At 35.4% G+C, this 16,460-nt stretch overlaps 1 protein-coding gene across 1 annotated transcript; it reads right to left on the bottom strand.

The window, feature by feature from the left end:
* Positions 1-6,494: 6,494 nt before the first annotated feature.
* Positions 6,495-15,302, bottom strand: LOC137737873 (putative inactive cadmium/zinc-transporting ATPase HMA3). The gene is made up of 10 exons (XM_068477447.1): positions 15,051-15,302; positions 14,552-14,785; positions 13,120-13,383; positions 10,700-10,797; positions 9,826-10,081; positions 9,599-9,736; positions 9,169-9,496; positions 8,757-8,959; positions 8,435-8,634; positions 6,495-8,232 (listed from the first exon to the last, which is right to left on the bottom strand). The coding sequence occupies exons 2-10, from the start codon at positions 14,760-14,762 to the stop codon at positions 6,784-6,786; spliced, it is 3,147 nt and encodes a 1,048-aa protein (XP_068333548.1). The 5' UTR covers positions 14,763-14,785; positions 15,051-15,302; the 3' UTR covers positions 6,495-6,783.
* Positions 15,303-16,460: the final 1,158 nt, after the last annotated feature.

Below are 16,460 nucleotides of genomic sequence, written 5' to 3'. Positions count from 1 at the left end.
TTGGAAGTGGAAATTTTTTCTTGGGCTTCAATCAAACAGAACTATGTAGCATTCTCCACTGCTGAAGCAAAGTATATTAGTGCATCAGAGGAAACTGCACAAACAATTTGGCTCAGGTTTGTGTTGGAAGATTTTGGTGAATTTCAAATTGAGGCTACTCCACTTCAGTGTGACAATATTGCTGCAATTGCCATCACAAAGAACCCTGTGTTTCACCAGAAAACTAAGCATATCAATCGAAGATATCACTTCATCAAGGATGCTCTACAAGAAGGAATCATTGATTTGGTTTACTGTGCTACAAATGAGCAACTGGCAGATATATTCACAAAGTCATTAGCTAAGGATTGATTATGCTATCTCAGGGATAAACTTGGAGTGAAATCAGCTCAAAACTTAAAGGGGAGTGTAGAATTGTAAGTAATGAGTTGATTGGTAAATAAGAAGCCTTGAATGTTAATTGTGTATGCACTTAGTCTTTTAGAATGACAAGTGTGGGGCTCCAATATGTAAGGCTAAAATAGCCATGTGTAGTGATCCTAGAAATTAGCTAGATGTGTGGCTGAGATCAAATATGATGTGTGTGGATCCATCTAAGGCTATTAGTCATGAAATGCACGTGTGTGTGCTTAATTTTCCATTAAGAGAAATATATTCCTCTCTGCAACTTCTGCAAGAGAGAAGAAGAACATTCATTCCTTTTGCATCCTTCAATCCTTTTTCTATCTCCATATCGCATAACTTAGATAAATCAAGAACACTAACACAATTTAACTTATAAACGTAGAATGTGAGAGTATGCATCCAGACCCAAAACCATTTGACAGTGAGTGATGAGACCCATTGTTTTTTGAACATCAGCAATTCAATGCGTTTACCATTTATTCAAATACTCTCACACCCAAAACTTTGATGATTCTCTAGAGAGCGCATATAATTTTGGAACAAAATGCGCGAGTTCAAGATTTTGTGCTGTAAAACCCACTGTGCCTACCATATATATAGGAGGCTTGAGTTATTCCTTATGGAATTTCTTTCTCTGCTCGCGGGTGTGGAGAGGAGGCTTGGGTGATGAACCTCAGTCTTCCTTCCCGCTTACATTTGCATAGTGTGTCCTCGCACATACATCTAGTTAGATCAGGGCAATCATAAACTGATGTGCAGGGAATTTTAATTACTGCATACCTTGCTTCAGCTCCATATTGTATTCCTACCACCAAATTTTCCATTGATTAATAATATATACATATACAGAAGGAAATTCTTACACATGCAGAAATTGGGATAGAAAAAAATTAATCCATGCATATTGTTTGTACTTGGTATAATTATTAGAGAAAATTAAGCACTTTACCAGAAGCAACAACCAAGAGTACAACCATGAAAGCTAATTTAAGCGCGCTTTTTCCCTATCTACTCAATTTGTTGATGGCTAGCGGGAAGGAATTAAGTAATCTTTCGTGGTGTTGAAATTTTGGTGTGATTTAAGAAAACATTAAATTCAATTCCATATCTATATATATTCATTTGGGGGTTACATGTGATTAAACATTTGATTTATTTGCATATTATTTGGGGGAGTTTCATTGTGATTTATTTGTGTTTAAATGTTTGAGCGTTGGATGATTAATGAAGTTAATTACGGGAGCACCACTGGTTGTTGTATGTTGGCTAAGAATGCTAATCAACCACGTCAAGTTGGGACGAATCTTCTCTTAGGACACTGAATTTGATGCCTGAACTCCCTTAAGTTTTACTAATTACTTTAATTAGGCTCGTTCTTATTGTTCCCATTTTATTTTATTTTATTTCAAAAGTTTTCAAAATAAGAAGAAAATCTTCTCCGTCTGACAGGGGTCGAATCTCCGTCGTCTCTTTCTTCTTGGTGGATCATCCTTATAGTATTTGCTTGTCATGGTTCCTTGTCTTCCCGCATGATGAATTTTTATTACCTGCAAAAGTAAAAATAAAAACACTTAAAGTACTTGTAAGTGTACAAGGTAGTCGTTGTGTAAATGCTCATGCAAAGTCGTTCTCTACATGGATTATTATTTAAAACAACGTATGTGAAAACTAAATCTTAATTAATTATTTGAAGCAAAGTTTGAAAAAGGTTGATTTTATGACTTAAAATAATAAAAACGAATTTAATAAAAATAATTTAAAAGATTCGACATAATTCTCTTTTAATTACTTATGAATTACCCATGCGTATTTTGAAGGTTAGGTTTTCCTAAAGTATGTTCTACTTGAACCTCCAATTTAGAATGTATATCAAACATGCAACCCGTCCGGATGTTCGGATCAATTGTGAACATTAAAGACTCATTAAGCTTTATGAAAGCCCTTTGAAAAATCATGCAACCCTTAAGACGTGGTGTTCATACTAAGTGAAATTATAATTCAAAAGAAAAATATTATTCATTGTAAGGATAGAAAACAGCTTGTTAAAATAAAGTTGAATCGTCAAAACCTCTCTAAGCCGAGTTTTCCAAAGTAGTTTGTAGAGAACCCTAATTGCTAATTAACCTTATTTATGCTACGTACAAAATAAAATCCTTCCTAGAAAAGGTCTTAGAATAAAACTAGGAAATAGAATATATGAAGAGATACTAGGAAACATGGAGAAATCTGCCCGCAAACTGATCAGCCTCATTCTGGGCCCAAAATAGATCTAAAACAAGCCTAAGGAAGCTTTTTTTTTTTTTTTTTTTTTTTTTTTTTTTTTCTGGAACAAACGATTTTATCTACACTAGGGGTTGGAGGAGTGTGCTAAGCCTCACAATGGGCTAGCAATTATATGGGTTGACTTCGCATTTGGTGAGAATCGAACTTAAGACCTTTCACTTACAAGTAAAGAGGAATATCACTAGATAGTAGTACATCAATGGAAGTCCCTATTTAGGGACTCCCACCACCACTTTTGAGTACTCATTTAAGGACTTAGAGAGCATCCTTGTGTCCCTAAAAGAATATTGCCTCAATCGGTAGAGTCCTTATAGTAGAGTCCCTAAATTTGAAGCTTTTATGATTTTATGTGATAATTTGATTAGGTGCACATTTTTTGTTTAGGTTAACCCTTTTTTTAATTAATTAAAAGCATTAAAATTACAAGCATTAAAATCATTAAGATTTTCAATCAAGATTGTGAGTCCCGTTTTCTACTTAAGATCCACATTTTTTTGCTTATGTTAACCATTTTGAAATCAATTAAAAGCGTAAAAGCTTCAATTAAGATTGTGGGTCATGTTTTCAACTCAAGGTTGTCCCTATACAGTCCCTATATGTGAGGACATATACTATGTATCCAGCGAGTGCCTATACTTTAAGGACTCACTTTCCGATCCATTGGAGATTCATTTTGTCCCTATATTTGTTTTATACCCATTTTATACGGTGGCTATCCCTATTTAGGGACTCCACTGAAGAAGGAAGCTTATTTTAAATATTAAGATTTCCTAACCATATCTCCAGAAAATGTCATCTTGGACACCAAAAAATCCAAAGAAGCTCAAAACGTTACTTTGACAGTTTTGCGCGTTGGTCTTTTGTTATATCGCCATAAATAAATCGCTTGGTAGAAAAATATGAAACTTTGATACGAACAAGTTGAGAGACTCACGAACGTCCTCCGATTGAAATCACTTCAAAATTTATCCATTTAATCACTTTTTTCTCAGAGAAAGTCGCATGTCCTAAATTGAAAATATGAAGCAAAGTATCAAAATTTCATCAAAATAATTACTAGAGCATACTAAGAATAGGGTTAAAAATATAGAATAATATCAACTCGTCACCACGTTTTCATTTTGAATCCCACAAGTGAAGTGATTAGCGTCTTTAATTATGATTAGTTCTTTTTTTTTTTTTTTTTTTTAAGCCGTATGAATTGTTAGGCTCCTCAACTTGAAGACGCAATCTGGAACAAATTTGGATCAAATCTGGGAGATAACACTGATCTGGTCTGTTTTCGTTGCGACTGGTACACGAGACATCAATGGGAGGATCTTCTTGAGTTAAGTTGTGTATTGTTTGTTTGTTTTTTGAAGTTTATTTTCATGCAGTATGGAGTTGAAAATGAGCTAAAGGGGAAGGCGTTTAACCTCTTTTACTTATTCACTTGCACATTATGGATTGCGGGAACAAAGAAGCAACTTATGGGACAACATTGCTCCGGATTGGCTGGTTGTGTTGTTGGAAGGTGATATCCAGGATGGCTTAACGTTGCTATTTTTTTGTGGTTGGGGATGGCTAATTAAACCCTGTCGTGAGCCGAAAATCTTGATGCGCAAGCCTATATGGAGAACACACATTGTCGAGCTGATTCGAGCGTGGCATTCCTCGGGATTTAGCATCCCAAAATTGTGGTATTGAGGTGAGTGTGATGCTTGAAACAATTCTTCAGTGTAACAAAAATAAAGCCATGTAGTGTTTATCCTATTCAAATAATAATATATGTTATTAGTATATTTTAAAAGTGAGATATATCAATTGTGTCATCCACCTATATTATATTTACCTTGAAGTCTACGAACTTTTTTTTTTATTGCATTCGTTACGATATTTGATATCATTTAATGGCATTGTTAATAAACATCAAACTCCTTTTTAATTTATCTTGTGTATAGAGTTTAGAAATTGAAATAGTTTCTTGCAGGACAAGCAAGCCAAATCATACGTTTGTATAACTATAATTTACTATTTCAAGTTAATAGGTTTCATTTTGCATCTGCAGATATCTCATTTACTAAAAAGAATATCACTAAATTGTGTCCACTAACAATTGACATTTCCTCATTTGATTTGGAGAACAATCTCTTAGGCCCCCGCAGATCAAATTCGGTCCACTTGACATTCTCTGCATGGAAGGGGATTCTAAGCTTGTCATCCAGATGATGCAAGATGTTTGGATGCCTTTTTGGCATCTTAAACCTATCATAGAGGACATCAAACGGTTGGCTTCTGAATTTTAACATATCAGTTGAAAGCATATTTATAGGGAGGCTAATTTCGTGATGAACGCATTAGCTCATGTGGGCCTCACTGTTGCCAACCCACATTTTTGGGATTTTTGTCTTCCAACTTCGGCTATGGAGGCTTTTAATTTTGATTGTATGGGAAATAGTTGTATTAGAGGTTTTAAACTTTAATAAATTTCTTCATAAAAAAAAAAAAAAAAGACAAAAAGGTGAGCAATACCACCATATTAGTGGGTTGACACCTGTCACTTGGGATAACCATGACTAACAATTGAAATTCTCAGCAAGATTTTTATCGAGACTTATGTAAGTGTTGGAAATTTTGAGTAGATATTTTATTGTCCCACATTGGTTACCACCAAAATGTTCTTTTACTTTATAGGGCCTTGTCTTCCTTAGAAAGTGATTAGAGTGATGGACCATGGAGAATAAAATTAGGCTTAGCCTTGAGTTTGGATTTTGGAGTGTACTAATTAATATATATTTAATATTTATATATTTTTGTTTAATTTTGGATTTAATTAATTAATTTTTATATCAGCAGACTCATCTTTTCAGATGAAGCCTGAAGTGATGAAAGAACGCCAAAGAGCAAAGCACCCCTATGAAAAGATGTGCCCTAACAGACGCATCCCATTTAGAGCACAAAAAACGAATTCTCCTTCTACAATCCCAAACCTTCTTACTAAGAGAACCACACAAATATTCGCCAGAAGTCTAGTTTTCCAGTTCTGGAATCTCGATTTAGATCGTTTAATCCTAGTGAAGCAGACGTCCATCGAACTACAAGGACAAAGTAGGGACGAAATTCTGTTTCAAGGACATTTCGGTACGCAAGCCTCGATCTTTAGTTTGTCTATTAATATTATTTTGTTTTGTTCATACTCTGTCAAATTGTTTATTCGCATTTATTATTTATTAGCATATATAAATATATCATTGATTGTTGTATTTATCCAACAGTGAGAACACCATTCTCACTTTGTACGTTTTCTTTCATCTTAATGAATATCGTACTTTCCTCAAGGAAAAAAAAAAGACAGAGAAAACTTAATTTAGAAACTAAAATTGAATTCCTTCCATATTTCTACTCATCAAAACTTTTCATTATTTCCCCTTAGCAATCCATTTAGATTCACATGTGTGTGTATATATAGGAATACAATCAATATCACAATTTTAATTTACAATAAAAAGAAGGGTTTAAAATCAAGACACAATAAGTTACAGAGGAAGTCTTTAACTATCATAGCAATCCACCACTTGCATTTAGATTCATATATAAGTGGCTCACTTTGCAACGAGAAGAACCCAATAAATAAAATTATATGAGCACGCTGCTTCCACTGCACTAAAAAATTGAAGTTAAAAATTATATTTGAATTTAAATTTAACTTAATCTCTCTTTAATGATCAAAATAGTTATAGTCATATGACTTTAGAGTCAAGAGCAAAGTCATATTTAACATTTAATACCAAGTGTTAAAAGTGTGAGCCTCAGATATTCTACACTAAAGGAACTTGTTATATTTTATTTTATTTTATTACAAAACAATATCCTACATTAGTTTACACTAAGAGGAGGGCACGATTAGAACTCGAAAAGCAGTGCATTGAGCAGGAAGTCCTTGTATTCAAGGTGTATCTGGATGTATCCACAGCTGTACTTGTGCTTCATAGTATAAAACAGTGGTTGTGGCGCACTATCTTGATCAAAACATGCAGCTACTAAAAGTATATATATAAAGCACGTATATATATATATATATATATAATATATATACTTATTTTCGGTCAGTTACATCTATTCAATTGTGATTTCTGATAAACAACCCTGAAAGCTAGAACCAATATGCACATGACCACCACAGCATTCCTTCATGTAGCTTTTGCAACACCCACCGACTTCTCTTTTCTCCAACACACAAGCATGAACTGCTACTAATTCCGAGCAGCATGCTTCCTTTTCCGCTTTCCGGGAGCGAATGCAAGAATTCGTTGCGGCTGATTCTGTGTGGTCGCAACCCGCTACAATATCCATCGTCGTATGAGGGGGTGATTGTTTATCTTGATTATGGTGGTGCTGATGATCACATCTTGTGGCAAACGTTTCTCCTAACGATTCATGGTGAATATGATCTTGGCCACAATGAGTTGAGTGGCAATGACCAGTACTTGTCAACTTTCTGCTTTCCTCCGAGGAAAAAGTAGAATGGTTGCAGTGTTTTGGCTCATGGATTGCATCACCTTCCATTATACTATGCTCCTTTCCACTGTGGCCTGAGTGCCAATGAACACCACTTGTCAATTTTTCGCTTTTGTGCAAAGCAAAAGCGGAATAATTGCAGTGTTTTTCCTCATGGACTCCATCATCTTCTTTTCTGTTGTGCTCTTTGCCGCAGTGGGTCGAGTGGCAATGACCTTTACTTGTCAACTTCTTAATTTCCACCAAAGAAGAAGCAGAATGATTGCAGTGTTTTGCCTCGTAAAGTTTATCACCTTCTGCGCATGAGCTCAAATTATGATGACTCAAACAACCATGATTGTGTTTATTCTGTGACTCGAGATCATGATTGACTTTGGTGCAGCTTGTTTCATCACAGTGTTGTGCCTCATGTAAGTCACTGCACTTAAGTTTACAGGGAAAGCTTGAATTTAAGGGACTAGGCTGGCACTCTGATCCACATTTCTGCGAGGAACATTTTTGAGGTTTACAGGATGCTTTTAAGGGTTTGCTGTCCAAGCAACAATTTTGGTTTTTGTGAGAATGGCTATGTCCATGGCTTCCATGTTTATGGCCTTGTGGTGCAGAAGTTTTCCCTCCATGCTTGTGGGTTCCTTGTAAGAGTAGCATGCTGTTGAATATCACAAGCATGCATGTCCCGACATCAGCAAGAACTGCAGCCCAAACGAGTGGATGCCCTGCAAATCCCAGTGCAAGGATACTGACCTTAGTAGTGATTGACAAAACCACATTCTCAATCACTTTTCTATTAGCTCTTCTCGCAAGTTGGACTGCTTTCGGTAGTTTCCTAACGTCATTTGACAGTAAAATTATATTCCCAGTTTCTTGAGCAAGGGCTGATCCTGAAATGCCCATTGAGATACCAATATCGGCTGTGGCTAAAGCAGGGGCATCATTGATACCGTCTCCAATCATTGCTGTATTTCCTTCCATTTTAAATTCTTTAATGATTCTTGCCTTGTCTTCAGGTAGAAGTTCCGCATGGACTACCTCGAGAGCTTGCTTAAGCTGCAAATCAGATAAATTTTCTACTCTTATTTTTTCTTTTTTTCTTAATATGCAAACAAAATATATATGCAGTTCTACAGCCATGTATACCAGGGAAGATCATACATTAAATCAATAAAAGTGAGTGTAGTGTGGAGCGCATGGTGTGCGTGTGCAGATTTAGGCATAGTGATATGAGGCTAAAATATTAGGACTAACACACCTGCTCATTTGTATGTAATGCGGCAGCATTACTATCTCCTGTGAGCATAGCTGTTTTAATGCCTAACTTCTTTAGCTCCTTGACAGCCTCTGCAGCCCCAGATCGACAAGCATCAGATATTGTAAAGACTCCAGCGGGGGTTCCCCCAGAGTATATGTAACCAATCGTCTTCCCACCTTTAGAACCTTCAATTGTTGGAACTGAAATTTCAAAAAGCACTAATGATGAGAGATCCAAAAAGACCATAAACAAAAAGAAAATGAATCATATTCTTGGAATCATTCGAAATAGCTTCCAAAATAAAGGAGTTGATGGCATTTACTTATTTCACAAGCAGCTCTCAAAGCAATTTTTCTGTTTCCAATGTAGATATCTTGTCCATCAATTTTCCCATGAATACCTTCCCCGGGAAAATTTTGAAACTCCTCCACATTTTCAGGTTTTGGCTCAACCAAAAGCGATCTTCCGTAGTCAACCAGCGCATCTGCCATTGGATGACTTGACTTCCTCTCAATGCTTGAAACCCTTCATGAAGATTAATAAAGTAATCAATAAACTGCAAACTTAGTGAAATAATAGGAAGCACTTTCGAAGAATAATGCAGCATTAAGACAGCCTTAAATTCGTCTTTAAACTGAAAGCCTCTTCTGAATGTCATGAAGTAAATTTTTTCTTTCCATCAGAATTTTGGTGTCATTCAACATGTTGCTGAATAGAGGAGTTGCAGTGTATACCAGTAAAGCAATGTGTTCAAGCTAATGTCATCACGGAGAGATTGAAAATCCATCACCACAAATTCACCCCTTGTTATTGTACCAGTTTTGTCAAAAGCCATGATCTTGACTTTAGCAAGAATCTCAATGTAGTCACCTCCTTTGATCAGAAGTCCAGATGTTGCCGCTTTTGTGAGCGTGCAGAAAGTCACAATGGGTGTAGAGAGGATGAGACTGCATGGACATGCGCTCACCAAAACAACCAAAGCTAAGTGAAACCACTTGCTCCAATTGTGAACATGTAATGCAGCTGGAATCACCGCGATAGAAACAGATATGACTAGGACCGCTGCAAAACAGCACCACAAAACATATAAATCCAACCGATTGCGTTCTCCTTAGCAGTAAAGAATAGGGAAACATATGAAATGTATGGGGAAAGTAGACTAACCTGGGGTATAGAACATTGCACATTTGTCAATGAATCTTTGAGTTCTGGTTTTGCTGTTTTGAGCCTCTTCGACAAGTTTTGCCATTTTGGCGACCGCACAATCTTCAGCCAATGATGTAGTCTTCACACTAATATAACCTTCACATATAGATACCAAAATTTGTCAGAAAAGAAAACATAATTCTTTATTCAAGATCAAAGAATGACGAGAGCGAGATTTATGTTACCATTAAGATTGATAGTGCCGGCCCAAACAGTGGAGTCCTTTTCTTTGGCAACTGGATAGGATTCTCCAGTTAGTGTTTTCTCATCCACTTCAGCTTTTCCTTCAACAACTATTCCATCAATCGGTATAATTTCGCCGGCCTTAACAGCAAGAATTGTGTTCAACTTAACCTCATCAACACCCACAACTTCTCCACTTTCTGCTAAGATTGCTTTTTGGGGCGCCATGCTCATCAACGACGACATCACTGCTTTCGCCTGAGTACATAAAAGCATGTCATTTTACATGTCTGGCTGTCTATGATATACGTTAGCAAGTCATCCATTAATCCTTTACGCAACATTTTACTGTGTTAGTATCAGTGTTTTAAAAAATGAGCCTTGAGGTGCGCTTAGGCAGCTTTGGAGGCAGGGTGGTGATGAAAAAGCCTATGCTCAATGGGAATAGGCTTAAACTCACCTAGACGTGATCCAGGCACGCCTAGGAGGTTGCAGCGTTCGACTGGGCGTTTTTAAAAGAACAAAAGAAAAAATGCCAAAGTTCAAGTTCAAGTAGACTATATGACAATACCCTCTTAAGTTCAACTACACTATATGACATACCTTCCAACTAGACTACATATTAATAATTTTATGTCCCGTTAGGATATCGCCTCAACTTCAAGGCTTTTGCCTGGGCGGGGCTTCACTTTCGCCTTTTAAAGCATTGGTTAATATTTGGTTTATCACATAATTATGTACAAAACTGTCTTCAGCAAAATTTGTTGTTCCAAAATCCATTGCTGTGTTTTTCTGCCACTTATTGTTACTGTTTAATTCAATGAGATTAGTTCTTAATTTTTTTATAAAAAAGAAGGATGAGTGTTTTATGCTAACCCTGTAACCTGCAGAACACTGGAGCCACTCTGCAATGGTGAACAGAAAGACAATCGAGGCAGCTTCTGTATAGTCCTTCAAAGCAATTGTCCCAATTACTGTCAAAAGTTACACTATCTATCAGTTTATCAATACCAGTAACCAGTATACTATATATAAAATATAGCACCAGGTCCCAGGGACGGAGCCAGAAATTTCTTCTAGTGGGGGCAACCGAAAACAACTAAGAAAACCTTATTATAGTATGGTTATATGCAATATGATATTAAGGATGATTTCAAATGATGATGTATCACAATTCCAATGTTACAAAAATTTCAATATAGTAATGGAAAGTGGCAAAGTGATGAGAAAATATATAAGTACATGATAGGCGAGAGGGTTTTTTCGATTTGAATGACAGAACAAGAGCACTATTGCTCATATAATATTTGATATGGAGTATAAGTAGAATGAATATATGTTGCATATTAGATACATATATTTTCTTCAAAGATAACCTGTGTATATTATATAATTGTAGTCTGCAACTAAACAAACGAATTATTTGAGTGGGAGCATGTGCACCAGTGAACCGGCACAATGGATTTTCACAAATATACAAACATGCACAAATAAGTAACTTCTGTACCATGTGTGCATTATTGCAATAAAGTTCTGGATATAATTCCCATCCTTTACAGCATTTTTCCAACTGCAACTGAACTCATATTTTAGTAGATTCAATTTTGTAGTTTTTGGTTCTCGCAATTAAATTGAAGAACCATTTATTTTATAAAATTTACATAACAGAAATAAACGTGACAAGAGAAATGCTGCATTAATGGAATCCACTGAGATTATAAACTATAGACATACGGACTAAATTAGACGTACGGTTCACAAAATGATGAGCCAATAATAGCATCCTCATTCATAAAAAAGGGAAAGCCGGCCAATAATGAGCTAGGGCCAGTGGAATTAGACGTTAAGGTGGACTAAAAATTTAGAAAACCTAATCTAGACAGAAAAGTTTTTTTAAGTCTAAGAAGAGATGTGAAAGTACAAAAATGCAGAACATGCTATAGGAGGATTCAAGTGATGCTCAGAAGTCGGAACCCCTCCAGCATTACTCGAAAAAGCCTTGAATTGGTAGAGTTATGTTCTCTGAAAAAAAATTTAAAAAAAAAAAAAAAAAACTTTAAGGGTCCATTTGGTATTTGCTTGGATCCAATTTTTTAACTCAAAAATAAATTTTGAATCCCAAATTTACATTTGTCGCTTCGTATTTACTGTGGGTCCAATTCTCAACACCACAACTTAAAAATATTTAAAAAGGTGTTCCGGCTTTTTTTTTCTTACTTTTTTCTTGTTTTTTTGTAAGTTTGAGAAGTTGTAAACCAAATAAGTTTTTCGATTTAAAAAAAAAAAAAAAACAAAAAAACAAAACATGAGTTTTTAGAGAAGAAAAAAAATATTAAAATTTTAAGTTCAATTCTCAAATAAGATACCAACGAACTCTAAGTTTTTCAAATGTCAAAACAATCTAGCCATTCCATTTTTTCTAAAAGTGTATCACTTAAACTCACAATAAACTAATAATAATATGGTTAAAATTTGCTAAATAACCTTCCAAACTTTTAATCTAACCACCCATACATATCCACTCAAACTTGCAAGAAGCCAAAGACTAACCATTTGGGTCATATTTTGCCTAACGGTGGCTTTCGGACTGCTACACAGAAACCAACATATCCATTCAAACTTTCCAAGGAAACGTGACGTGTTGCAATTTTTCTTAGAGAACAATCGAAAAGGATCAATCGTTATGGTTATTCGGTGTGAAGGTCGGCAAAGTCTTTTTCTTAAACATCCTTGCAACAGAGAAAATCAAAACAAAAGGATCAATAGTTTTATGGTTATTCGGTGTGAAGCTCGGCAAAGTCCTTTTTTTAAACATCCAATGAGCTTGGTGCCCAGAATCAAATATATATGTACAGTATAACGATACGAACAACAATCACAATTTAGTGATCAATACTAATCCAACTTGCAATAAGAACAAGATGGCCTAGATTTATTTAATACAACATTTTACTTATCTTAAAACTATAGCTAATTTTTGTAATCATTTTTATAAAGTAGCTGACAAAGAAATGAGTATTATAAGTGGTACCAAAATTTGGAGTCTAGAAAAATATGGTTTGACGAATAACTCTAATGTGAGGCACATGATTGTATATGCTCTTTTCACACTTTACATATTGTTCTTATGATAGATGATTGACTAACAATCATATGTACTTCAATTTTTATATGATATTTTCATATAATTAACGTAACATCATGCACCAGTAGTGTAAAACCAACATTAGATTGGTGGAAAACCAGTCAATTAAATGAAAAAAGAAGTTGAATATTAAGACCAAGTGTTGACTCACCAGCAATGATAACAAGAATGTTGATGTCATGAAACCTGAAATGCCGAACAGACGCAAAACCTTTCGAAGCAATGGGGAAAATGCCAACGGCAACCGCTCCAAGGGCCAACCATCCTAATGGCCGATATACATACTTGAGAAATGATAGAACCAGTAACACGCCACTACCAATTGCATATGGACTTGGCCACGTTTTCTTGTAACTGTCCCCTGCCCCATACACTCTCACATTTGCTTCTAGCCTTCCTTGGTTTAGTGCCTTAACTGTCCATGAAATAACAGATCGTAGGATTGTGAATCTAGACGACACATTTAGGTAAATCAACTAACAGTACTAGATTATACAGTACTAAGAAATTCATGCTTACTCAAGATACTTTTATTTATTTATTTATTTATTTTTTTCCTGGTAAACAAAGAAACATATTATGTGCTCTTTTTAATTTATCAAGATCAAAAGGGCATTTTCCTCAAGGAAAAAACAAATTTGTTTCTGTTGCCCTATCAGTTTTCCGATATACATTCATGTGAGTTTGCTGTCGTATTGATTTCTTTCAATTTTCAACGTTTCTAAATGCTATCTGATGGGGCAAAACAAAAAAATTTTACCCTTACAAGTAATGACGGAGATAGAAAAACTTGTGCACTTTTTTATTAAGGTAAAAGAGTAGGTGAGAGGCCGGGACATTGCACATTGCACTGAGCATATTTTATTTTATTTTCAAATAAAAAGTTTGAATCTTTTTTATTTTATGAAAATGAAAAACCGTGGTTTGCCACTAGTTGTCTAATTTTTAAAGGAAAAAAAATAGTCTCAAGACTCACACCAAAGGGGTGAAATATTATCTAGTATTATATAGTGATCACAAGAAAACTAAGGTGAGACATACAACGAATTAGCCACAACTGAAAGCTATTATTAAGTATATTATACAGAGTAAATTGTGAAACCAAAGTAACGTTCAAAAGAGTTCCAAAAAAAAAAAAAAAAAAAAAAAAAAAAAATCCAAACAGTGAAAAAAGTTACGTAGAACGAGTTCGTAAGATTTTTTGTTACAAACCCATCATAAAAAATTGCAGAAAGCACCTAGAAAATGGGAAATTATATTGGTGGGATGTCGTAGTGGGTGATGAAAAGGAAAGCAAAATTGTACGTGAAAGTTGGGTAAAGCAAAAGATATAAAGCATGCTGGTCTCTATCTTTTTGGTTCATGATTGTACACGATGTGCCGATTAATAATTCTCCCACAACAGAAAAAGTACACGTCCACCTACTGGTATCGTTCTTTGTTTTTTTCTTTTTTCCCAAAACTATTTGCTTTCTTTTGTGCAAGTATTACCAAAAAAAAACCAATTTTTAGCACAAATATTAGAGAATTAAGGGAAAATACTAATATTAACTGGTGTAAAATTATTTAAGAGAATATATTACCGATTTGAAGTTGGGAAATGAGAAGGGTATCATGGACAACAATGACAGTTCTGGAAGGCACAATCACTGAAACCTCTTTTACACCTTCAAGAGGCTTGAGGATATTCTCTATCAGAGGAACTTCTGATGAGCAGCACAACCCCAACACATCAAAGTAGCTCTTCTGAAACTTTATGGCTGCCGGCTTTTCTTTGCCCTGGGCAGAAGCCATCCTGCTTAATTATCTCTCAACTTCTGCAAATACACAGGACACAGGAAAAATTACTAATTTTCTGTTGGTATACAAACTTTGTGTCTGATTTGTGACGGATAGAGTTATGAAAATTATTTGGTCAGAAGTTCGTGTGTGTGTGTGTGTGATGCAGGTGTACCGAGGGTCTTGAGGAGACAAAGAATAGGAAAAGTGGGAATTATTCAACCAGGGGCAACTCAGCTCTGTTGATAATACTAATCGTGAATTCATTCAACATGATCAAGCCAAACGCTTAAAGAAAATCACCTTGTAGGTAACGGGGAGCTCTGGGGATTCTTCAAGCTTAATTCAGACAGAGAGAGAATAATAGGGTCTGAAAGCTTTAAGTAGATGAAGTTGTGGGAACTACATATATAAGAAGGGAAGGATTATAACTTATAGAGGAGGACATGTACATAAAGAATATCTTAAATTAATGAAGTAATCTCCTAACAAAACAACTTTCTTTGGTTGTTATAATTGGTTCACGTTTATCTTGTTGATGAGACACAAATAGTGGAGAATCAGACGGAGGGAAAAAGATTGGAATCCACATGTGAATCCACATGTGAATCCACATCAATGCTTGTTTTATAGCATATGTGCTTAAACTGATGAGATTTTAATTTTTTTGTTTCTTTTTTTTACTTTTATTCTACGTTAGTTTATATTTTCACCAATCTTTGTTACATTTTTCCAACCCGCCTTCCTTTGCTATCCTTCCTTTCCAACTTTTACTTTTTCGTTTAAGCCTTTGAGGTGGAGGAGAAGGATTTCCACACTCTTTTTGCCATTACACTTTCGTACTTGTATTCGTCTCTTAATTATTTACCGTAGTGCCAAGGGGGTTGATGTGTGAACACTTGATGGCCATTCTAACTGATTTAGCAAGTACACCCTCAACGGCAAGTAATGTAGTAAGCCAAACAAAAAGACATGCATGGATGTGTTATGAATAGAATTATTAATTAGAAATTTGATTTTGTACACTTAAAATAAAATTCTAATGGGATATGAAGATCCAATCCTCAAAGGTTTGAATTACTTGTAAGACCCAAAAAATAAAAAAATAAAAAAAATAAAAAAATAAAAAAATAAAAAAAAAATAAAAAAAAAAAGAAAAGAAGAAGAAACTCATCAGGATTAGTATAAATAAAGTTACAAGGCCAACAAGTGAGGTCACAACTCTCATACACATCAGCCATTCTCTCTTAGCCATCCCCTCTTTCTCACAATCAGCACGACGTGTCTTTACGAGAAAGAGAAGGTCTTTGAAAAAAACCCTGCAAATCCTTTTCACCATCTTCATCAACATCCAAGTAATCTTAAACCATAATCTATTTGGTTTCAATTTAATTTATCCCATGAATACTATGATTATTGTTCTGTGTAATAGGCATGTCATATCAACGTTGATGAATATGTGTGGGTATATCAAAAAAGAAGAAAAAATCAAGGGATTTCAAAACGCTAAATCACAGAAGTCACGGGTTGAAGCCGCACCAGCGTCTGAGCTGCCAAGCTGCTCCAGTCGTTTAAATGGTTACACGCTATGTCGTTTGACATGCCTTCTTCTTCTTCCAAAACTTGGTCGTCGCCGCTCTGCCTCGTTGAGTCGTGAGGGATGTGATCCTATGCCACCTCCTATGACTTTTGCTGCTAATGATGATGATGGCT

Source organism: Pyrus communis, chromosome 6 (assembly GCF_963583255.1).
Source record: "Pyrus communis chromosome 6, drPyrComm1.1, whole genome shotgun sequence".
Taxonomy (NCBI): Eukaryota; Viridiplantae; Streptophyta; class Magnoliopsida; order Rosales; family Rosaceae; genus Pyrus; species Pyrus communis.
This window is presented reverse-complemented; position numbering and strand designations above follow the sequence as displayed.